This window comes from Schistocerca cancellata, chromosome 2, assembly GCF_023864275.1.
Source record: "Schistocerca cancellata isolate TAMUIC-IGC-003103 chromosome 2, iqSchCanc2.1, whole genome shotgun sequence".
Classification (NCBI taxonomy): domain Eukaryota; kingdom Metazoa; phylum Arthropoda; class Insecta; order Orthoptera; family Acrididae; genus Schistocerca; species Schistocerca cancellata.
Window position 1 is genome coordinate 562,598,192 of NC_064627.1, and position 24,652 is coordinate 562,622,843.

The 24,652-nt window shown below is 41.5% G+C and overlaps 1 protein-coding gene across 2 annotated transcripts in view; it reads right to left on the bottom strand.

Annotated features, from left to right (window-relative positions):
• LOC126162153 (uncharacterized) overlaps positions 1–24,652 on the bottom strand; it is a 140,086-nt gene that overhangs the window by 58,157 nt on the left and 57,277 nt on the right. The window contains exons 1-2 of one of the 2 annotated variants that reach the window (XM_049918455.1): positions 14,659–14,752; positions 2,013–2,347 (exon numbers count right to left, since the gene is read on the bottom strand). In XM_049918455.1, the coding sequence (XP_049774412.1) occupies positions 2,013–2,347; positions 14,659–14,734 (411 nt within the window). In that variant the 5' untranslated portion in view covers positions 14,735–14,752. Of the gene's footprint in view, positions 1–2,012; positions 2,348–14,658; positions 14,753–24,652 lie in introns of those variants that run through there. The other variant, XM_049918456.1, reaches the window with a different exon arrangement.

Genomic DNA, 24,652 nt, shown 5'->3' on the forward strand with positions numbered 1-24,652 from the left:
GATATCTGAGACTTCATGACCAGCCGTTGTAGTTAACTTGGCGCTAGAAGAAGCAGCATAGAAACAAAAATGTTGAGTGTAATATGAATGAATAAATGAAAAGATTGGCCTTTTGGCTGCTATGGACGTGTATAACAATCCTTTTTAACCGTCCCCAGGGCAGGGTACGTGTATAGGCGTGTGTCTTGGGTTTTCCTACAGTGCTATTGACGTTTGTATGCATCCTGAGCCGCCACACTCACACTGCTGCAGACTTACTTCTGCGTGTCCGTGAATAAAAAAGTTTCTAGGATTTGTAATAAAATGTAGGTGCCTCGTTTCATGCTATCATTAGCAAAAAACCTCTGCTCGATATCTGGAATGATTCATGCAATATGTCGATTTTTATGACCATGTAATTTTTGATGTATAAGGACGGGAATGTGTGCGTTTTGCAGGACCGTCTGTCTCATATAAAAATAAATAACTCGAGAACGAAATGAGATATCGTTCTGCTCTTAATTTCAAATAAAGTATCATTACCGTGTCTACATTTCATTCATTGCAACGTATGAGATAAAATCATCTGTAAGCAAAGTTTACGCAATTTTTAGAGGAATTTGAAATATATAATCACATTCTGAGTAAACCTGACTGCGTACAGAATGATCAACTAGAATCAAAAAATCAAATGTATCTCCAAAATTTCACATAACTCTTATAATTTAAAATGATAGAAATAGTAAATAATTGATAGAGAGGAAGTTTTTCATTAGCATCTCTCAGAGCCACAAATTAAACGACTAATTGTAAAAATTATCTGTAATATGAAGAAATATCTTACATTTCTTACATGTGTACACATATCACGTTTTTTGGCACATCAAAGCAGCAGCCAACGTAGACAAAGTATCCCCTATTTTTTATTTAGTTCATTTCACTGATCAGCATGGGTTGTAAAAATAAAATCAAACCTGTGTCTTTCAATATGTAAAGGAGCGTATTTCAAGAATCGAGTACAATGTATAAAGCATACATAAATGTAAAACTATGTAATCACGAAGAATTTTGTTATATTTTAGGACACAACTGCAGAACGTACAGAGAAGTCAACGCTACAATCTGACAATGGGGTCAGGTCCAAATCCAGTTATTGATTGGCGACTCCATGGCGTGTTCTGTGCACCACGACCAAATAGTGGATAGAATTGGAAGGAAAATCAGCATTGGCCGTATTTTGTTGTTTTATTGACAGCAAAATCTATTTTCGGTCACTTAGTGACCATCCTCAGTGCTGTAATATACAATTAAAATTGGTAGGCACTGGTATCAAGCTATAACCACAAGCTTAGAGCGATCACATAAACTCCACACTAAGCTTGTGGTTATAGCTTGATACCAAAGCCTACCAATTTTAATTGTATATTACTGCACTGAGGATGGTCACTAAGAGACCAAAAATCGATTTTGCTGACAACAACACAACAAAATACGCCCAATGCCGATTTTCCTTCCAAATCCAGTTATGGTACAATATTTCCTACAGCGCAGTTTACGACATCAGCTGCGGTGTTCTCCAACCAAAATGGATAAAGTAATGTGGTTGTGCAATCCTTTTTTTACTTTTGCAAACTCTTTAAAATTTCGAGCAGTGATTTACTTAATTTGATGCAGCCCCGTAAGTATGATGCATAATGAAAAGAAATTCAGTTCATTATCGAACGAAGATACCAGACTGTATGGTGTGCAAAAATCAAATTTTTTCACCCAATAGTTTCCTTAAAATCAGGCCTAATAGTTTCCTTAAAATCAGGTGATAAGTATCAGCGCAGGCACCAGCATTTGGCGAGCAGTACAGGCACAACAAAAGCCTATCTATCGCGGGATGTAGAGAGGACATCTGTGGAGTAGAGAAATGGTTAATGACTGAAAAGAACAGGGAAACTTAATGTAAACAGTCTGCACAACCGAAAGTGAGTGGCGCATTTACTCAGTGCGGCGTTACCCGTGAGACAGTTTAAATGCTTTCTGACCTTTACTGCATTGAGATTGTTGACATCGCACTGTGCGCTGGTGTTGACAGCGCTGACGCTGGGCAGCTTCTTGCAGGCGAGTGCTGACAGCGTGTAGGCGGTGCCGTCTACGCTGAAGACGGTGCCGGAGACGCAGGTGGCATTCAGAGTCTGCGCGTCGATCAGCTTGAACCCGGAGTCAGGACAGGCGAACAGCAGCTGCGTGCCCTCGCTGACCACGATGTCGCCGCGTGCGTCCGGCGCCAGGAAGCTGCTCAGGTCCCTGTCTGCGTTCGGGTTGAGCAGCAGCGGCTGAGGCGACGGAAAATTCGGAGAGTTTACGTTCACCGAGCACTCTGCGGAAAGACGTGTATAGGTGGTCAGTGGCAGCTACCAATCGCTAAACTGGCACGACCAATTTCTGCTAGTCTACAGGGTGTTACAAAAAGGTACGGCCAAACTTTCAGGAAACATTCCTCACACACAAATAAAGAAAAGATGTTATGTGGACATGTGTCCGGAAACGCTTAATTCCCATGTTAGAGCTTATTTTAGTTTCGTCAGTATGTACTGTACTTCCTCGTTTCACCGCCAGTTGGCCCAATTGAAGGAAGATAATGTTGACTTCGGTGCTTGTGTTGAGACGCGACTCATTGCTCTACAGTACTTGCATCAAGCACATCAGTACGTAGCAGCAACAGGTTAATGTTCATCAAGAAAGTGGTTTTGCAGTCAGTGCAATGTTTACAAATGCGGAGTTGGCAGATGCCCATTTGATGTATGGATTAGCACGGGGCAATAGCCGTGGCGCGGTACGTTTGTATCGAGACAGATTTCCAGAACGAAGGTGTCCCGACAGGAAGACGTTCGAAGCACTTGATCGGCGTCTTGGGAGCACGGAATATTCCAGCCTATGACTCGCGACTGGGGAAGACCTAGAACGACGAGGACACCTGCAATGGACTAGGAAATTCTTCGTGCAGTTGACGATAACCCTAATGTGAGCGTCAGAGAAGTTGCTACTGTACAAGGTAACGTTGACCACGTCACTGTATGGAGAGTGCTACAGGAGAACCAGTTGTTTCCGTACCATGTACAGCGTGTGCAGGCACTATCAGCAGCTGACTGGCCTCCACGGGTACACTTCTACGAATGGTTCATCCAACAATGTGTCAATCCTCATTTCAATGCAAAGATTCTCTTTACGTATGAGGCTTCATTCCAACGTGATCAAATTGTAAATTTTCACAATCAACATGTGTGGGCTGACGAGAATCCGCACGCAATTGTGCAATCACGTCATTAACACACATTTTCTGTGAACGTTTGGGCTGGCATTGTTGGTGATGCCTTGATTGGGCCCCATGTTCTTCCACCTACGCTCAATGGAGCACGTTATCATGATTTCATACTGGATACTCTACCTGTGCTGCTAGAACATGTGCCTTTACAAGTACGACACAACATGTGGTTCATGCACGATGGAGCTCCTGCACATTTCAGTCGAAGTGTTCGTACGCTTCTCAACAACAGATTCAGTGACCGGTGGATTGGTAAAGGCGGACCAATTCCATGGCCTCCACGCTCTCCTGACCTCAACCCTCTTGACTTTCATTTATGGGGGCATTTGAAAGCTCTTGTCTACGCAACCCCGGTACCAAATGTAGAGACTCTTCGTGCTCGTATTGTGGACGGCTGTGATACAATACGCCATTCTCCAGGGCTGCATCAGCGCATCAGGGATCCCATGCGACGGAGGGTGGATGCATGTATCCTCGCTAACGGAGGACATTTTGAACATTTTCTGTAACAAAGTGTTTGAAGTCACGCTGGTACGTAAGCGTTTCCGGACACATGTCCACATAACATATTTTCTTTCTTTGTGTGTGTGGAATGTTTCCTGAAAGTTTGGCCGTACCTTTTTGTAACATCCTGTATAGAGTGCTGCAAGAGGGATAGTAAATGCTCTAGGACAAGGTTAATATAGATTATTTTCAGTGAAAGATTTGTATGACATACGTCCAATTTTTAACGTTAACAGAATACAACCCAAAGAAATATACACTATGTGGTCAAAAGTATCCGGATACCTGGCTGAAAATGACTTACAAGTTCTTGGCGCCCTCCATCGGTAATGCTGGAAATCAATATGGTGTTGGCCCACCCTTAGCTTCGATGACAACTTCCACTTTCGCAGGCACACGTTCAGTCAGGTGCTGGAACGTTTCTTGGGGAATGACAGCCCATTCTTCACGGAGTACTGCGCTGAGGACAGATATCGATGTCGGTCGGTGACGTGTGGCACGAAGTCGACGTTTCAAAACATCCTAAAGGTGTTCTATAGGACTCAGGTCAATGCATTACAGGGATGTTATTGTCGTGTAACCACACCGCCACAGGCCGTGCATTATGATCGTGTTGAAAGATGCAATCGCCAACCCCGAATTGCTCTTCAAAAGTGGGAAGCAAGAAGGTGCTTAAAACATCAATTTAGACCTGTCCTGTGATAGTTCCACGAAAAACAACAAGGGGTGCAAGCCCCTCAATAAAAAAACGCGACCACACCACAACGCCACCACCTCCGAATTTTACTGTTGGCACTACACACGCTGGCTAATGGCGTCCACCGGGCATAAGCCATACCGACATCCTGCCATCGGATCGCCACATTATGTACTGTCATTTGTCACTTCACACAACGTTTTTTCACTGTTGAATCGTCCAATGTTTACGCTCCTTACACCGAGAGAGGCATCGTTTGGTATTTACCGGCGTAATGTGTGGCTTATGATCAGCCGCTCGACTATGAAATCCAAGTTTTCTCATCTCCAGCCTAACTGTCATGGTATTTGCAGTGGATCCTGATCCAGACTGGAATTCCTGTGTGATGGTCTGGATAGATTCTGCCTATTACACATGCCACTCTTCAACTGTCGGTGGCAGGGCGGCAGGTATGCTTTTATAGTGTACCTGTCCCTTCACGTTTCCATTTCACTATCACATCGGAAACAACGGACCTAGAGATCTTTAGGAGTGTGGAAGTCTCACGTATAGACGTACTACACAGGTGACAGCCAATCACCTTTCCACTTTCGAAATCCGTGAGTTCCACAAAGCGCGCCATTTTCCTCTCTCACGATGTCTAATGACTGCTGAAGTCGCCGATGTGGAGTAGCTGGCAGTAGGTGGCAGCACAATGCACCTATTATGAAAAAGTATGTTTCTGGGGGTGTCCGGATACTTTTGATCACATACTGTAGAACGTGTTAGGCAAAGGAAAATGGTCTTTTTAAAAATAGTAGAATGGTAACGAAGATTCTTAACCAGTTTTCGCGCCGTGTTAGTCTGGTTATGAGGGGTCTGGGACGATATTACGTCATCACTCTTTTCAGTGACGTCATCTCCTTATGACATCATCAAGCCACGCCTAGGGTTCCCCCCTCCTGTCCACTATCTCCAGCCTGTCACAGTCTAGTATCAAAATCAAACAGCTATTCAAAGTGCAAGATGCGAGAAAAAACTCAGTTGTGTTTTATGACCAACCATGCTTTCCCAACTGTCACAGTGGTGTATTAAAATGAGTCATACAATAAATAAATTTAACAAAATCCAAGTTGAAGAATTAGCCAAATTTTTCTAGCGGAAAAATTTAAAAAGAAATTGAAAATGGTGGTAAAAGCCCAATTGTGCGTTGTACCTCATGCCCACTTCCACCCCCCCCCTCCCCCCGCCAAGGAAAAAAATCACAGTACCATGAAATGAGATGTAGAAATGACGCCAAGTTGCATTATTTCATTGATAATTGTGTATCCCTACATATTTATGGCATAGTATTAAAATTGTGTATAAAAATAGCATCATAGTGAAAGATATGTACTATTCCCTTGAAGGACAAAGACGTTCATACACACATACGTTTCTCTGGCGTAATATTAAAATGATGGGCGAAATTGGCACCAGTCTAATTATTATCGTGATATTTACATAAAATTACGTAAACACACACACACATTAAAAGTATGTCAATTGCTAAAAATGAAGCCAAACGTTTTGTGAACTATGTTTTTCTTATCGATTTCAAAACATCGTTTATGAACTGGTTCTCCAGTTTTATCTGTGAATTTCATTGAAACCTATATATTATTCGCTACGGAATATTGGAACAAGTATCTGAGGGCACTCATCAGAAAGCGAGACACATGGAAGAAAGGTAAGTAAACAGTTCACTATCTCGAAAGTAATCACAATAGCTGTTTTAGTATGCGTGTCCCCCTGTGAGACAAGACGATAAATGCCTTCATGGAAAAATGTTTGAGGCGACACACGAAAAACCATGACTGTACCCAGGTGTGCACTCCTTTGTCCGAAGGAAATCGCCGGCCACGAACGCCTTTTTTCAGGGCTCCAAAACAATAGTATGGACCTCGTATGGGTAGAGACCGGAACTGCAAGGGGGATGTGTGAGGGCTTCCCAGTGAGACTTCTGCAGCGTACTCGAAACGACCTTGTCAACACGTGGGTGGGCGTTCTCCTATGCATTGACACGTATACACGAAAGTTATGAAAACTGTAACACCCAGAAAGAAGGTTTCTTTATGATTTCAAACACATGGGCTGAACAGTGCAGCAGCAGTAACTAATGCCGTTGGTGTACACGAAGAGTTTTGGCTTGAACTTGCCCGTAGCGGACGTCGTAGGCTTTGACTTCATACGTAATACTCTTTTTGCTTTAGGCTGCTTCACCTCTTCCGTGCTGTACATGGGGGCGCTGCTAACGGAAGCCGCGTCGTGTTAGTGGCATCTGGAGGCGAGGAGGATGGCCCAGTGTGACTACAACGTAGTGCAGCAGCCGAGTAGCATCTCTTATAGGGAAGAAGAGGCAATAAAAGCGTTTAAGAGAAATGAAAATTAAAACATCTGCAGCCATCACTTCTCCATTTCATTTACTTATGCAACGAGTTTCGGTGTTCCAAAACACCATCTTCAGGCCCCTTGACCAACGTATCTCGGGAGAAATCCAGTCTCGTGTGCAGTCATGACAGGGGCCAATATTGTGTTACTGGAGTCCGAAGATCTCTCGTTTACACGACATATCTCTTCATTCATCAACCGACGACTTCAGTAAACTAGAGATCTACCGACACTAGTTATGCACTGAGGTGACAAAAGACATGGAACAGCGACGTGTACATATACAAACGGCGGCAGTATCACTTATATTAGGTATAGAAGAACAATTCATTCGCGGAGTTCTCATTTCTTCTCAGATGATTCGTGTGAAAAGGTTTCCGACGTGATTGTGGTCGCACGACGGGAATTAACAGACTTTGAACGCGGAATGTTAGAAACCCATTGGGCTTTCCATTTCGGAAATCGTTAGGAACTCAATATTCCGAGAACCACGGTGTCAACAGTGTGCCGAGAGTACCAGATTTCAGGCATTACTTCTGACCACGGACAACGCAGTGGTCGACGGCCTTCACTTAACGACCGAGTGTAGTGGCGTGTGGTCGGCGGTCGGAAATACGAGTGTGCTGTCCGAAGGCTTGAAGTACATCACGTCGGCTGTCTTCGTCTAGAGCAGTCTGTCCCTTGCTGGAAAGCACCAATTGGAGCAGCGCCTGCGTGCACAGCAAGTTGTTGTTAAATCCGCCCATTTAACGGCCGATATTGTTAGAGGATAGATCAGACAGTAGTACTGTGTGGCGCATATGGGCTGTATCTCTGTGTAAGCTTAAGTATGTACCAACACTACCATTTTCGAACGAGAGGCGGAAGTTAGCCGCAATCAGGCATCGCAATAATTCGATGGAGAAGGTTGAAAATTCGTGCTGGATTGGGACTCGAACCCGGATCTCCCGCTCCATCCGGACACGCTTCTTCTCCGACTAAAATCCTCAACCTGTCAACGCTAGAAGCGTAAACTGCCCATTCACCTTCTTGCTCGCAGCGTGCACGGACCCTGTTGCCCATCCGCACTGACATTATCCAGGTAACCACGCCTACAGAGGTACTGTATACGTCTGTGGTCGGTGTTGTCGAACATGTGGATGCACAGCAGGGTCCGGACCTCTATCATGAATACAGTACTCGCAGCGAGCAAGCAGATGAATGGACACTGGATGCTATTAGCAAGTGACAGGTTGACAGTTTGGGTCGGACGGGAAGCATGTCTGGATAGCTGAGGCGTGAAGCAAGAGATACTATTTCGAGCCTCCTGCCGGCACAACTTTCCAACTTTCACCATCGAATTATTTCGATGCCTGATTGCGACTGGCGAGGGTCTTTCCTTCGAAATTTGATATTTACGGACGCTTTATCAACAACAGTATGGTATCTGCTCCGTCTGCGTTGTGTGATTTTACATGGCCTGTGGGCGCTATTAACAAGAGCAAACCTGTATGAGTAGGACTAGGTATTGGTCGTATTTCCAGTAATTCTCTAGTGCACTTGTGAGATACTTGTATGGTGAACACATTACAAAGAATCAAGAAACTGCAGAAAGTTAGATTAGATATACGAATCTACAATATCTGTATCTATATAGCACAGCTCGTCTCAAGGAGTGTGGCAGGGGGCACTTGCGGTATTGTAATTATTTTCCCAATTTCAGTTTCATTCCCGAACGGAAGGTGAGAAACTCCTTCTAACGAGATGTCTAGCTACGAACACTCGTATTAGCGCCAGGCTTGCTTGACACGTAATGCTGTTTGACTTTACTGAACGTAGACACAAGTACTTCATCCCAGTACCTCGTCACAATGGCTAAGAAGCTAACCTTCCCTCTGGAGAAGCGTATCCAAAGCCTGTAGCTGTGGAACATCCCTTCAACTTATAGCGAAGTCATGTGATTTCTGTTGTTTTCTCAGCGGTTTGTTTCCGCATTTCCAATTTTATGTCCTATTTCTGCGCTCTGCAAGGTAATTATATTTAGAGTATCTTGTCTCACGTTGATGGTATGATTCGACAAGTAGTTTAAGAAGGGTAGCTCCCGTTTCGCCTTACGCGTTTCTAGGTATCACTATAAAATTTAAATCAAAAAAGAAGTGTACATGTTTCAATTGTTGTTGCTGGGAACATGTCAGTTTGCGCTAACAATTCGATATCTGTTGAAGAATGTAGGCAAACGATCACTAATTCCAGGCCCTTGCAGATTCGTCTCCCTTGACAGAAAAAACAACTAAAACAAGACGTTAAAGAATAATGGATGATTTTATAGCGGAATGAAAATGTTCCTAAAAGTATTTCCTTGTAACTTTTAATACATCAGACAAAAACTGAAAATGATTCAACACTGGAATATTTCACAATTATTTATTTTTTCCACGTTCACATAGAACTGAAGAAAAAAATACTGTAGTGTGTCACGGAAAATAAAGTAAAAATGGAATTTAATTTCGTGCCCAAGCGTAATCTGATGCAGTCTCTCGTGGAAATTTCTATCAGAAGGGGAATAACATTTTTCCAGACAAGATAAGATTCCTATCTGTTTGCACAAGCGTCTTTCGCTATCGCTTCATGGGAACACTGCAGCCGCAAAATAAAAGAGTAATAGAGTAAGAGGCAGTTGTCGAATAATGGCGGGGGAATGTTCTGAAAAAATATGCCGTATAATACAAAGAAGCTTCCATGTATAGGCTTATTCAGATCTTTGGTACATGACGATCATTTACAACTTCTTTATAAACCATATTCAGTCACTTTTAATTTGCATCAACGTTTTGTCATTCACATAATGGGCATGTTACGGAAAAATATTCTTTTTTAACGGTCATAAAAACACAGTTGAGAATCCATAAAGAAATGTCATCGATTAATGAAAATCTAATTTTATATGTGTAAACTTGTGTGAAAAGAAAAACATTTTTTGTGGTGCATAGACACGAGGCTTCTTTGAAATCGAGTATTTCATCTTACGCATTGAAATATAAACAGCATTACTGCAAGATAATCAACATCTAAGGTTCGGACATTCATATAAAGTTGATCACTTACTTTTGATGTTTCCCCTGACACATCTGTGTAAAGTACCTCTGTTAAGCAAAAGCAGTGCAGCAAGACCAGTATTAAAATATCTGTCAGCCACATTCTCGTCCAAACTCCTGTAGAACATAACTGCCAAAGCCCAATTCATCAAGGTGGGATTTCTAAACTGTAAGACATTATCCTAAAAATCTTCGAGATGAAGCAACTGGTCAATTAACACGATTGTCAGTCTGTCGCTGTACAATAGTTTCGACAGCTGAAGATTGTACACAAATAATACGTTAAGTATCAATTTAAAAAGAAAAATAATCACATCCAAAAAAACAAACCTAAATTCCATCGCCAACAGCCTCGAAAGCAGGTTAAATACCACGACCATTGATAGTGCTCGATGTAAGTCTCGGTAAATTTCATGAGACTTTTCTGCCAGCCCGCTGCTAAGGCTAAAACGAGCTAAGTGCCACCAGGTTTTCACAGGTCATTGTTTTGGTTACAACAAAAATAACACTGTTAATTCCAGCCTCTTTCTTTCGATTAAAATCTGTTGATTATGTAATTAGTTTGTTGTTTTCAGTTTTGTTTTTGACTGTACATTGTAAGAACGATGGAATTAAACGTCGACGGGAGTAAAAAGAAAGCAGAACAATGGAGGACCGTTGCAGCATGAAAAGAAAGCGTCATATAAGTGAAAATAAATCTTCTGGCAACCGAAGAAACTTGTTGATGGAAGGAAAAGCTGACTCAGAAGAAGAGGTATGTACGAAGTATTTGTTTCTAATATTTAATATTATTACTTAATATTTGCCTATTTTATGGAATTTTTACAAAATAATGACTTATCAATTCGTTTATTAGCCTGAATAACGACAGACTCTATGTGTTACTTTGTTAAGTTACAAATTTAAGCTTCGGTGGGTGGGGTTGCTTAAACAAAGAACAGTTCTTTTCCACTACTGCCATGTTCCAAACGCAGTGTGAAGCAAGACTCCTTTTTGATCTGTCTGATGGACATAACTTTTGTAAACAGAAGGTATCATGGTTGGGATGATGATGATGATACAAAGACGGGCGGAAAGCTACGTTTGTTATTCGCTGCCAGATGGGAAGGGTGACGTTGTACATGTGTGTTTTCGTAAAACCAAACACAGAATCAAAACTCTCATGTCAGCCATTACTGTTCACAGAAAAGCGAGTAAATGAGATTTAAAAAATTAATGGATTAATACTAACACAACATCGCATCAATGTAATAACGACTTGTTAGCTAAGAATAAGAGAGATCCGCAACAGATGCTGCCATACTTAGAGGAAGATAACAGAGCATTCTACGAAGAACTAATCAATTAATATTGCTTTATGTTCGTAAGAAGTAAAAATAAGGCTTCAAAATTATAAACTGCATGATGCGTACGTGTGCAGTCAAATTATTAAAACAAAAACAGAAAAGTTTGAAATTTTTCATTTCACTTACTTCGTTTCTATTGATAAAGGCATGGCATTTATCACGCGCTACATTTTTCCTTTGGCGTATAAAATTTTACTTTTCAGTCATAAGGAGAAGGAAATTTCAAAAATTTTGCAATAGTAATATGAATCTCACTGTAGACAGTGAAAGATTATTAATTAAAATATAACCGAACGAGGTAGCGCGGTGATTAGCACACTGGACTCACATTCTGGAGGATGACGGTTCATAATCAAGTCAAGCCATCCTGATCTAGATTTTCAGTGATTTCCCTAAATCGCTATAGGCAAATACCGGATGGTTCCTGCAAAAGGGCACAGCCGACTTCCTTCTCCATTCCCTAAACCGATGGAACCTATCACCCCGCTGAGTTGTCCTCTCCCCCGAATCAACCAATTAACCAACCAACCAGTGAAAATATTTATGATGAAATAAATAAAATCAGATATCTCAAAATCAAGTTCTTGGCAAATGGCCTATTTTGCTGCCCAGTCTTCAACTACGTTGAGTGAATTACTTATACATCATATTTAATACCATTACCATGGTAGTATAATTAAACCTTCCTCTGTAACAGTAGTTATTACGGTATTATGAGAAACGTTTCGAAAAACATATAAATTACACGGGAGTATTAGCTAAACCGTAACATTAAATGGTGCGCTTAACCACGTTCATTAAAATAAGCAATTTAGGTACAATATCATTAACAACAAATCACACAAAAATTGAAGACAAAGAAAGATTACTAAGGTCGAGTATGTTATCCATTCTTGAAGCAACTATCTGCTAGTCTCACATGTCTTATGCCTCATGCCAACTAAGAGCACGTGGTAAGGTTTTGCGGATTGTGTCTCAGCAGTTCAGAGCAACCGATTTCCGTGGTGCCTGCTCCTATCTAAAGTAAATACTGGTTTCTGCTGACTTAAAATTACATATAAAAGTTTAGTTTTCATATACCTGTCATAGCTTTAACACTGGCCAGCGAAGGTGCTGTTGCTTCTTGACGTACAAATAGTGTCGCTTATGAGGGTGAATGGAGCTGCAGGTACCTTCCATTTCATAACTGAACTCACATCCGAGAATATAAGCTCTCACAATGCAAGACAACAGATATATATAAGTTACCAACGAATATTCTTATTAACTAATTTTCGCAGTCGTTAATTCTGTGGTACATCGTAAATCTTTCCAATTGTCATTTCATCAGCTGTACCGGTAGGCCTTGTCGCCGTATTGGTAGCATTTCCTTCTCATTCTATACATGCGAGAACGTTATTGTTACGGTAATTTTCTATCTTAGTCTTGTCAAGACCAGCCAGTATTAAAATCTTCTCTAGTTGTCGTTTCACTAAAGCATAGTGACGGAAACGTTCCTTCCAATATTTTTAAAATACGCAGGTGACTATAATTTCTTTTATACACCTCTTTTTTCAGTCGAACGTTGAAATATTGTTGACTTATGTCACTGATTCTTTTATTGAAGTATGGTCCAAATAAGCGCGATTGGATTTAGGTAGCAGTACTAGGGAGATAACAGTAAAAAAAAAGTCTCTTTTCTTTCAAAATGATCTGCACACGTAGATATAGTGACCAATTGACCTTTACAGATTCTGTTCTCGCTAGGGCACGTACTTATAAACCTCAATATATTTTCATTATTGTCAGTGAAATATTTTTTCCCCTTATCAACAGCAATATGTTTTCCAAGCGATCGAAGGATTTTTATGTTTGTTTTCGAGCGTCATCCAGCATAACGATAAATTTCTCCAGGACATTTGGAATATGTCGTTCGTGTAACCATTTAATGCAAATTGTTCTGCCTATACCATCAGCGTTATGTAATGGAGTACTGAGAATTTTCTGCCTTTTTCTCAACAGTAATTATGGACACTGGACACGAGTTTTCACATATAACACTGTAACAGATAGGGCGATTTCTTTGGGGAGTGTTTCCATTTAGTTTATTTAACGAATAAATACAGATGACATCTGAAGCACAAGAACAAGCTCCGCTACAGCCTGCATTTTCTGCTCCCTGGAGGGCGCTTGATTGACAGTTAATTCCAGTACTTTCAATGGTAAAAATACTTCAGGGGGATAATGTGTTGTGCCACGACATAAGTCTTCACATCCCTTTTTGTGTAGCTATCAATTTTAATTCTCATTGTATTTTATTTTATTTGTATGATAGACCCACCAGGTGTCTTGTTATTACTATGTAGTTGACACCCTGTACATTTGATGGATTATACTTTGTAAGTCGTGGTTGTGTTCTTTCTACTAAATAACTACCGGATGTTTTATGTTTACTGTTTTAGTTACGATGCACTCCCACTTGAGGATGGTTACACAGTTGAAACTGTACGGAAGTGGTTAAAGCAAAATAGAGGCATAATTGAGTTTTAATCCAATTAACGACAGCCAACGCGACAGGTTGTTGTCATTCGCAAAATTTATTTTGTTTGTTGAACCTATTACAGATAAGGAACTGTTCTCGCAAGTGACCGGAATCTGCGAAGGCACTCGCTATTCACAACAGTGTTGAAACCGACTGAAAAGAATACGTGATATACTGTCGTCTTCCACGATGAATCATTCATTCAGCGGAAAATTGTACACGTGATCTTAGTTTCGATACAGATCAAAACTATGCAGCATCTGGAACACCACCTGCGTCATTGTTTTTGTGGGCATTTTCTTACCAAGTACAGCAATCCGGCAAGGTAGGTGAAATACTTAGGTTTGATTGTGTGAAGCTGAGAAAGTAGTTCATTGGTAGCAGGGAATTTGAGCATTGAACCTTTGATCAAGCCGATGAGACCTGTTCACCTAATAATTTCCGCACAACGAACAAAGGTGAGTGCCAAGGTCCATTCCGAGAAACACATTTAATCTAGTAGGCACTTTCGAAGCACCAGCTGCAACACACACGGTACTGAGACAATATTTTGTCCAATTCAGTAGTCACGAATAAATGACAATATATATCCAGTCTGAGAGTTTTCACCGTATTACGCGCTATAAAGAACACATACGACTTTGCAAAAACGTTGGAAATAAGAGAGGCGCGATCACCGAGGAATATAGAAGGTCTTTATTAAAATGCAATGAACACCAGTTGCAGCACACAGTGAAATCTACGGAGAGAAGCACGCAGTATCCTACCTTAGCTAGCTCGTAAGTAAAGTACAAATGTCATACAGTGCGACCGACCTGCAGAGCTGCCTTGATGGATCACAATGACGGAACACGCCAGGAAGAGGAGTTGGGAAGCCGCCGTTCGATCCATGGTGTTCGGTGTGCAATCGCACGCGTCTCTCGGAGAATGAAGTCGAGTGTTTGCCAGAGCTCACTGAGTAGTCCCTGGCCCGATAAGATAACTGCCGCGGTCAGGCCAACCGCTATATCGTTGCCAGAGATCTCGACTGTCGGTGAACAAAGCGTTTATCTCTCATGGCAAGCGACAAACGTTTCCGCGAACCTCTCTCGACCTGCACTTGCACAACAGTTATCACGAGGCGAAATCGGTTTCTTGTTGCCTCTGTTGCAAAAGAAGGAAAATGGTTCAGTGAATATGAGAATCAGTAAAGCCACAAATGTCTTCGGACCGCGGCTCCGTTGCTGCCTTGATTTCTACCGCTGTGATCCCCTTGCTCGTTTTTCCTTGATATCGCATGCCTGTACACATAGGTACAGCCAGATGCATCTCAGCTGTGCTTTGCATACACGTTGTCAGAAAATAGGTTGGCCAAGGAACGTTTCTGCGTTTTCTCGAGCGATGCCTCATTGTTAAGGATATGTACCTGTCTTGCGGTACTCACGAACTGTACATCAATGACGTTCTCATGTTCACTCTAAGATAAAAAAAAAAAAAACACGCACCACGAAAGAACTATCCGAATGGGACGGAAATCAGTAGATGTGATATACACTCTGGGCATTAAAATTGCTACATCACGAAGATGACGTGCTACAGACGCCAAATTTAACTGACAGGAAGAAAATGTTGTGATATTCAAATGATTAGCTTTTCAGAGCATTCACACAAGGTTGGCACCGGTGGTGACACCTACAACGTACTGACATGAGGAGAGCTTCCAACCGATTTCTCATACACAAACAGCAGTTGACTGGTGTTGCCTGGTAAAACGTTGTTGTGATGCCTCGTGTAAGGAGGGGAAATGCGTACCTTCACGTTTCCGACTTTGATAAAGGTCGGATTGTAGACTATCGCAATTGCGGTTTATCGTATCGCTACATTGCTGCTCGCGTTGGTCGAGATCCAATGACTGTTAGCAGAATACGGAATCGGTGGGTTCAGGAGGGTAATACGGAACGCCATGCTGGATCCCAACGGTCTCGTATCACTAGCAGTCGACGGGCATCTTATCCCCATGGCTGTAACCGATTGTGCGGCCACGTCTGGATCCATGAGTAAACAGATGCGGACGTTTGCAAGACAACAACCATCTGCACGAACAGTTCGATGACGTTTGCAGCAGCATGGACTATTAGCTCGGAGACCATGGCTTCGGTTACCCTTGACGCTGCATCACAGACAGGAGCGCCTGCAATTGTGTACTCAACGACGAACCTGGGCGCACGAATGGTAAAACGTCATTTTTTTTTTAGATGAATCCAGGTTCCGTTTACACCATCGTGATGGCCGCATCCGTGTTTAGCGACATCGCGGTGAACGCACATTGGAAGCGTGTATTCGTCATCACCATACTGGTGTATCACCCGGCGTGATGGTATGGGGTGCCACTGGTTACACGTCTCAGTCACCTCTTGTTCGCATTGACGGCACTTTGAACAGTGAACGGTACATTTCAGATGTGTTACGACTCGTGGCTCTACCCTTCATTTGATCCCTGCGAAACCCTACATTTCAGCAGGATAATGCACGACAGCATGTTGCAGGTCGTAGCGAAAACAATATGTTGTTCAGTCGATAGTGTAGTTTGCGATAATAGATTAGTATGAATAGCAGAAAGAAAAGATGGATTGTTCTTGTATCAGCGGAAGTCGAGTATAATGCTACGGTGGATGCAGTGGCAATTTTAGTGGTTTTGTTTGGTGTTTTGATTTTATCATGAGTTGTTCTGAAGAATTTAGTTTGAGTAAAAATAGCTTTTAAATACTTGTATTAGTAATTCTTGTAAATAGTAAGGCAGGAGTGTGCCTCAGTTATATATATATATATATATATATTTATATATATATATATTACACCTCGTGCACGCACTCGAGAGAGAGAGAGAGAGAGAGGACAGTCTGATACAGATTGTAAAATGAAATTTTGTAACTTGTTTGGTATATAGTGGAGATATGTTTGTTTGTTTATCGTCAGACCTGCACCATACATTATGTCACAGTAGGACATTTAAGCTGCTTGGTATTTCATTTTGGAGTCTAAGCTCGTTTCGGCTTTATTTCCTTCATCAGTACCTCTGCAAACAATCGCATTTATTGGTATTTTACATAATGTATACTTTATAAACTTTTTTTTTTACATTTGGTGCTGAACTCAGGTCCTGACGTTGTAAATGGGCATATGGCAACTCTGAGTAACCCATTATTGCTGTTTGTAATTATTGGTTGTAATACCATTTTCAGCAACGTTTTATAGCTGTTCAATAATTTGTTGTTGCACGTATATTATAATATGTTTTTTACTATCTGAGTGTTGTAGAAATGCAAGATTTCCAGCTAGTTATTTACTCAAAAATCTCAAAAATACACTGAAAGGTCTCTGTTAGATTACTTTCATGCTATTTTCCTTGATTTATTATTGTTTCCGTCGTACAGTTGCACTTCTAAATTTACTGTGATATTTCTAAACTTATCTTGGAGGAGACGGAGCAGTGGATTATGTAATATTGAAATATTAACCCGAACAACTTGTCATACAACATTTTCAAACACAATTTAATATGTAATTCTTATCATACAGTTTGCTACGAAACCCATATCCGCCTCCTTTTAGTAGTGTGTATGATGACTTAAGATATTTTCATCTCCTTCCCTTCTGGTGCGAAAGGACAAATGGTTAAGAGTATTTGTTGTTGTATGCTCGGTGGTAGCAGAGAAGTTCTGTCTGAGAGAGGACAGTAGGACCAACATCTAAGTAGGTAGATACGTTTTCTTAGGCAAAGAGGTTTGCCTCCTTAGTGTAGTTCTGTCCGTCCCTTGTCAGGTTGGTAAAAGAAGCTACCTCTCTGGTCACTTCCTATTGTATTTGTGGGACACCCTCGGACGGGGCCCACGCTGGTCAGTCTGAGGGCAGTTTCTGAAGTGGAAACATCTCCGGGTAAGCGCGTGTTTGGTGAGTCCGAAGGACAATGAAATTCTTAAATTTTCAGCCTAACTGAAATATTAATTACTTTTCTTACAGATATACACCGAAAACGTTTATACATTATTTTAAATCGGGGTGAAGTGCGCTTTCAGTGTTAGTTTCGGAGTGTATTGCGGTAGTTCCTTTGTTTCCACTCCAATAAAGGAAAGTGGAAGCATGTTGTCATGAGGCGTAATTCTGATTGAAATCATCGCTCTTTAGTGTGAGTGTGCGTACAAGTGTTTTCTCTTTGTCTTCAACCCACGTGGTGTGTGCTTTGTAGTAGCAGTACCAGGTGCTCGTAAAATTGTTTGAGCCATCAGGTCAATACTATGTCGTTATTAACGCAGTTCGGAAGTTTCTTTGGTAACTAATGTGTTTGGATTTGATTTCGTCATTAAAATCTTTGTGGAATCACACATTTTCTGTAAATGTACTTGTGCGAGTGGAACATGTGTTGTAGTAACAAAACTAGCCTTCAACTACTCTTTTGCATAATATTTCGCGTATTCAAACTCAATTAATCGCTATTGCTAGCAGTTTTCTTATTTCACAATTTCTAGAAACATTTTTATAGGGCATTTTCCTAAGATTGTGGATATATCGAACCATGTGATCTTTGTCTAAACTTCCAATACCAGTCTGTGGTTATCCATTCGGAACACGACTACACCAGGAGCGGAATTTCATTGCCTTAAGTAGAATGGATTGGTGATGGTTCAGTTTTTTTGTGCACCCTTGAAAGATCTTTGTGTGCTTGTTTGAATGCGATATTCCATCCTGTTTCCTATTCTTTGAAAATCACATTTTATGCAAACTGAACCCCCTCTGAATAACACTTTTCTTAATTAATTCGCAACAGTAAATAAGGCACTAGCTTTGAGGCAGACTTAGCATGTGTTATACGTTTTATTGAACATTGATAAATTTTAAAATAAATATCAAAGTTTAAACTTACTTTACTTTTCTGTAATTTAATTTGCCCCATGATCTAATTACTTAAAATAATGAAATTATTAAAAAAAGAAATGCTTGTGTGGGTGACTATTCCATAGATTTAAAAATTCATAACAGTAGTAAAAATTTGTCAGTCACCCACGAATACTTTCCACCCTACGTTTGGAAGGTTTTAAAAATGCTAGGCTCATTATAACACGACACATAACAAAAAAAATGATATAGGTGTTTTGGCTCCTCATCCACACACTAATCAGTCAGGAATAGCAATCATCTATAGTCTTACTGTACACGCCTCACCTTATATCCCACTTTTTTTTAATTTTGTTGTTTCCAATGCCGTTTTATGGATGTTGTAAATGACTCGCCTTTTTTCTGCCACATTATAATTCTCTACTACATAAGAATAAGTGTGCGAAAGGAAACCATAAACCTGATATTCCTTGAACGAAAATTCCATGACACATTACTTAGCTCACTTTATCAACTTGCATATGAAGTGATGGCCATGTAGTGTTACGTTAAGGCTGAATATAGCTTTCGGAAGTGGCAGTGTAAACTGCAGGGTGTCTGTCATCTCCAACGCATTGTATGAATTTAATTCTTTACAATTATATTTATTTGTATTTTACATAATATATAATTTATAAAGGTTTTTTACATTTGGTGTTGAGCTCAGGTCCTGACGTTGTAGATGGACATATGTCAACTCTGAGTAACCCATTATTGCTGTTTGTAGTTGTTGGTTGTAATACCATTTTCAGCAACGTTTTATAGCTGTTCAATAATTTCTTGTTGCACCTATATTATAATATGCTTTTTACTATCTGACTGTTGTAGAAATGCAATTATATTAAATGCCATTATACAGGGTGATTCAAAAAGAATACCACAACTTTAGGAATTTAAAACTCTGCAACGACAAAAGGCATCGCTAAGCACTATCTGTCGGCGAATTAAGGGGGCTATAAAGTTTCATTTATTTGTACATTTGTTCGCTTGAGGCGCTGTTGACTAGGCGTCAGCGTCAGTTGATGCTAAGATGGCGACCGCTCAACAGAAAGCTTTTTGTGTTATTGAGTACGGCAGAAGTGAATCGACGACAGTTGTTCAGCGTGCATTTCGAACGAAGTGTGGTGTTAAACCTCCTGATAGGTGGTGTATTAAACGTTGGTATAAACAGTTTACAGAGAATGGGTGTTTGTGCAAAGGGAAAAGTTCTGGACGGCCGAGAACGAGTGATGAAAATGTAGCACGCATCCAGCAAGCATTTGTTCGCAGCCCAGGAAAATCGACTCGCAGAGCTAGCAGAGAGCTGCAAATTCCACAATCAACTGTATGGAGAGTCCTACGAAAAAGGTTAGTTATGAAACCTTATCGTCTGAAATTGGTTCAAGCACTGTCTGCAGCTGATAAGATTAAAGGAATCGATTTCTGTGATTTTATCCTTGCTCAAATGGAAACAGATGAATCTTTCAAAGATTGTGTTTAGTGATGAAGCAACTTTCCACACTAACGGGAAAGTCAACCGTCACAATGTCTGTATATGGGGCACTGAGAATCCGCGGGAAACAACTCAGTATGAACGTGACTCGCCTAAGGTGAACGTTTTCTGTGCCATTTCAGCCAATAAAGTTTCTGGTCCCTTTTTCTTCGAAGGTGCTACTGTAACTGGACTACAGTATCTGGAGATGTTAGAGAATTGGCTGTTCCTTCAGCTCGAACAAGAAGCACAACAATTCATATTTCAGCAGGATGGAGCGCCACCACATTGGCACTTACCTGTCCGTAACTACCTGAACGTCAACTACCCGAGGCGATGGATCGGCCGCCAGGCAGCCCGTGGCAGAGCACTTCATCACTGGCCTCCAAGAAGCCCTGATCTTACCCCCTGCGATTTTTTCTTATGGGGGTATGTTAAGGATATGGTGTTTCGGCCACCTCTCCCAGCCACCATTGATGATTTGAAACGAGAAATAACAGCAGCTATCCAAACTGTTACGCCTGATATGCTACAGAGAGTGTGGAACGAGTTGGAGTATCGGGTTGATATTGCTCGAGTGTCTGGAGGGGGCCATATTGAACATCTCTGAACTTGTTTTTGAGTGAAAAAAAACCTTTTTAAATACTGTTTGTAATGATGTATAACAGAAGGTTATATTATGTTTCTTTCATTAAACACACATTTTTAAAGTTGTGGTATTCTTTTTTAATCACCCTGTATTAAATGAAGTACGCCAGTAGCGAAAACAGCGATTTACACACACAAAAAAAGTTTTGCATCACTCCAGTTCCCAAAACTCCTGAAGACAGGCGTTGACTGTGGATATTGTATCACAGGCACAGTCCCTTTAACTGTTCAGAGATGTCACTAAACCAGCCCAAAGATGTAAACAACCATGCATCAGCAGCGCCTATTAGACGGAGGGGAGGAGGGGTCCGACAGCCGATCAGTTACAGTCATTCCACAAGGAAGGAGGTACACCGTTCGTGTTGTCTGTAGTTCAACTATGCCTAGACGGTCAATACCGCGGTTCGATCACGTCCGCATTGTTACTTTGTTCCAGGAAGGGCTGTCAACAAGGGAAGCGTCCAGATGTCTCGGAGTGAGCAAAAGCGATGAAGTTCTGACATGGTGGAGGTAAAGAGAGACAAGAACTGTCGATGACACGCCTCGCTCAGGCCGTCCAAGGGCTACTACTGCAGTAGGTGACCGCTACCTTCGGATTATGGCTTGGAGGAACCGTGACAGCAACGCCATCATGTTGAATGATGCTTTTCGTGCAGCCACAGGACGTCGTATTATGACTCAAACTGTGCGCATTAGGCTGCATGATGAGCAACTTCACTCCCGACGTACATAGCGACGTCCATCTTCGCAACCACGACACTATGCAGCGCGGGACAGATAGGCTCAGCAACACGCCGAATGGACCGCTCAGGATTGGCATCACGTTCTCTTCACCGATGAGTGTCGCGTATGCCTTCAACCAGACAATCATCGGAGACGTGTCTGGAGCAACCCAGTCAGGCTGATCGCCTTAGACACTCTGACCAGCAAGTGCAGCAAGGAGGAGGTTGCCTGCTATTTTGGGATGGCATTCCGTGGGGCCGACGTACGCCGCTGGTGGTAATGGAAGGCGATACATAAATGCCATCCTCCGATCGATAGTGTAACCATATCGGCAGCATATTGGCGAGGCATTCGTCTTCATGGACGACAGTTCGCGCCCCCATCGTGCACATCTTGTAAATGACTTCCTTCAGGATAACGACATCGCTCGACTAGAGTGGTCAGCATGTTCTCCAGACATGAATCCTCTCGAACAAGTCTGTGATAGATTGAAAAGGGCTCTTTAAGGACGACATGACCCACCAACCACTCTGAGGGATCTACGTCGAAACGCCGTTGAGGAGTGGGACAATCTGGACCAACAGTGCTTTGATGAACTTGTGAATAGTATGCCACAACGAATATAGGCATGCATCAATGCAAGAGGACGTGCTGCTGGATGTTAGAGGTACTGGTGTGTACAGCAGTCCGCACCATCACCTCTGAAGGTCTCGCTGTGTGGTGGTACAACACGCACTGTATGGCTTTCATGAGCGATAAAAAGGGCGGAAATGATGTTTATGTTGATCTCTGTTCCAGTTCTCTGTACAGGTTCCGGAACTCTCGGAACAGAGGTAAAGTAAAATTTTTTTTCGATGTGTGTGTACAGGTCAACTACGCGCAATGGGCTCACAAACAACGGAAAAAGACAGACCCGCCGCTTTATTATCTTGAGTGCGATGCTTATCTCCTCTAACGAGACGCAGGTACCGACGGAGCCAAAGTTTGTCTGGTTCCGCGGGTTTGATTCCTTACCCATTAAAGAATTATCTAAGCTGTTGTGGTAGTTTTAAGAACCAATCGTATCTCATAACTTCCATGCTATGCTGTGAGTAGGGGGGACTTACAGACTCGAGAAGTACTTATACATTGCAGCTAAACTTTTATATTTTCTTTTACTTTATTTCAGTCGATGACATTTGTATCAACGCTAGGGACCCTTATCGTCAGAGGGAGTTAAATAACAGTGTTGATGCTTTAGAGATGTGTAGGCATATCTTCTACAGATATATCTTTTGAAATGATAATTCAGCACAACGGTAGAAGCCTATCAAAATGCTTACAAAACTGACAGTCACTTTGGTGATAGTGTGGTGTCACCGCCAGACACCACACTTGCTAGGTGGTAGCCTTTAAATCGGCCGCGGTCCGTTAGTATACGTCGGACCCGCGTGTCGCCACTATCAGTGATTGTAGACCGAGCGCCGCCACAAGGCAGGTCTAGAGAGACTTCCTAGCACTCGCCCCAGTTGTACAACCGACTTTGTTAGCGATGGTTCTCTGACAAAATACGCTCTCATTTGCCGAGATGATAGTTAGCCTAGCCTTCAGCTACGTCATTTGCTACGACCTAGCAAGGCGCCATGTTCAGTTACTATTGATATTATGAATCGTGTACAGTCAAGAGCGACGCTCATCATTAATGGATTAAAGTTAAGTATTCCACCAGCTACGTCCGTTTTTCTAAATTCTAATTACCTTGTCCTGTTCCAGACCCCAAGCCAGCATGCGTGAGCTAAAACGCGTGCCTTTCGGCTTCCTCTAGTAACCCGGTGTTGGCTCTCCTGCCAACCCACAACAGATAGCTTCCATTATAATTAGGTGACAAAGTATCAATACAATGTAATATGTAATCATTGAGGTAGTCTTTTAGTTATTACAGTCACTCATATCAGAAAAAAATTGTGGCTAAAAGTATACTTTATCCATTACGACGTTAAGAAAATTCCAAAAAGAATACCCCTTACACTGTAGTAACCATGTAAATATTAGTCATAACACCAACACGAGTAATTTTCAGTATACCAAATGCTGTCCATAACTAAGACGTAAATCCTGCCAGTGGTAAATAATGTTGTTGACAATAGAAAACGCATCTCAGGCAATTCCTCCACTGCACTTCCATGAACATGATCATATATACCCGTCGTCCCTTCTTCTACTCTTTGAGTGAGTATGCATAGGATGTGTCGCACATACCTCGTCATGTTGTTATTTTGACCAACAAATGACTGCAGTCGTTGGATGTAAGTCAGCTACGATATTCGCACAGGAGAAGAAAGAGTGATCGGTCACATCACACCAGTTAGAACAATGCTGACTACAAAAAGAGACACTCTCTTTGCCTCAGACTATATCCCTTTAGATACATTGTCTTATCAACCCGACGTAGCGTTATTCAGTAGAACAATTACTTGAAATTTACAATACGACTAGGACATCATTGAGAGTCATCTCAGAGCCTTAAAATGCCTAAAATATAATGGAACTGTATGACCTGCACGTGGACTATGGACTTTGGTGTTAGTTGGCCACAAGAACATAGGACAACTACAGCAGTCATCTGAAGAAAAGATATTTTTTAAATATTTAATATCAAATCTGCTAATTATTTATCTGCTGACTAGTTTCGGGATTTACCCTTTTTGACAAGCCGCCTACTACAGAGAACAAAATTTGTTATGAGTGTATGCATCTAATGTGAATAATAAAGTTATCAGTAAAATATGGTATATGGTAATTAACTACGTATTTTGGAATAAATTTGGTGTTCACAGTTCTGTTTATGTCATCACGCTTAAATTTAGTTCAGATCTGCGTTTAAAGGATATCAACAACTTGTAGATACACCTTACTGTAGCATGTTAATGTATCAGCGTAGTATATATTTCTCTTAATTGTTTACCTTCATTATCCAGAATGATCTGATCCACGCAACATCAGTATTTTGTATACAGTGGAGAATATCTTCTCAATAGAGAATATGTTCTCATTTGAGTACACTGTGCGTCACACGG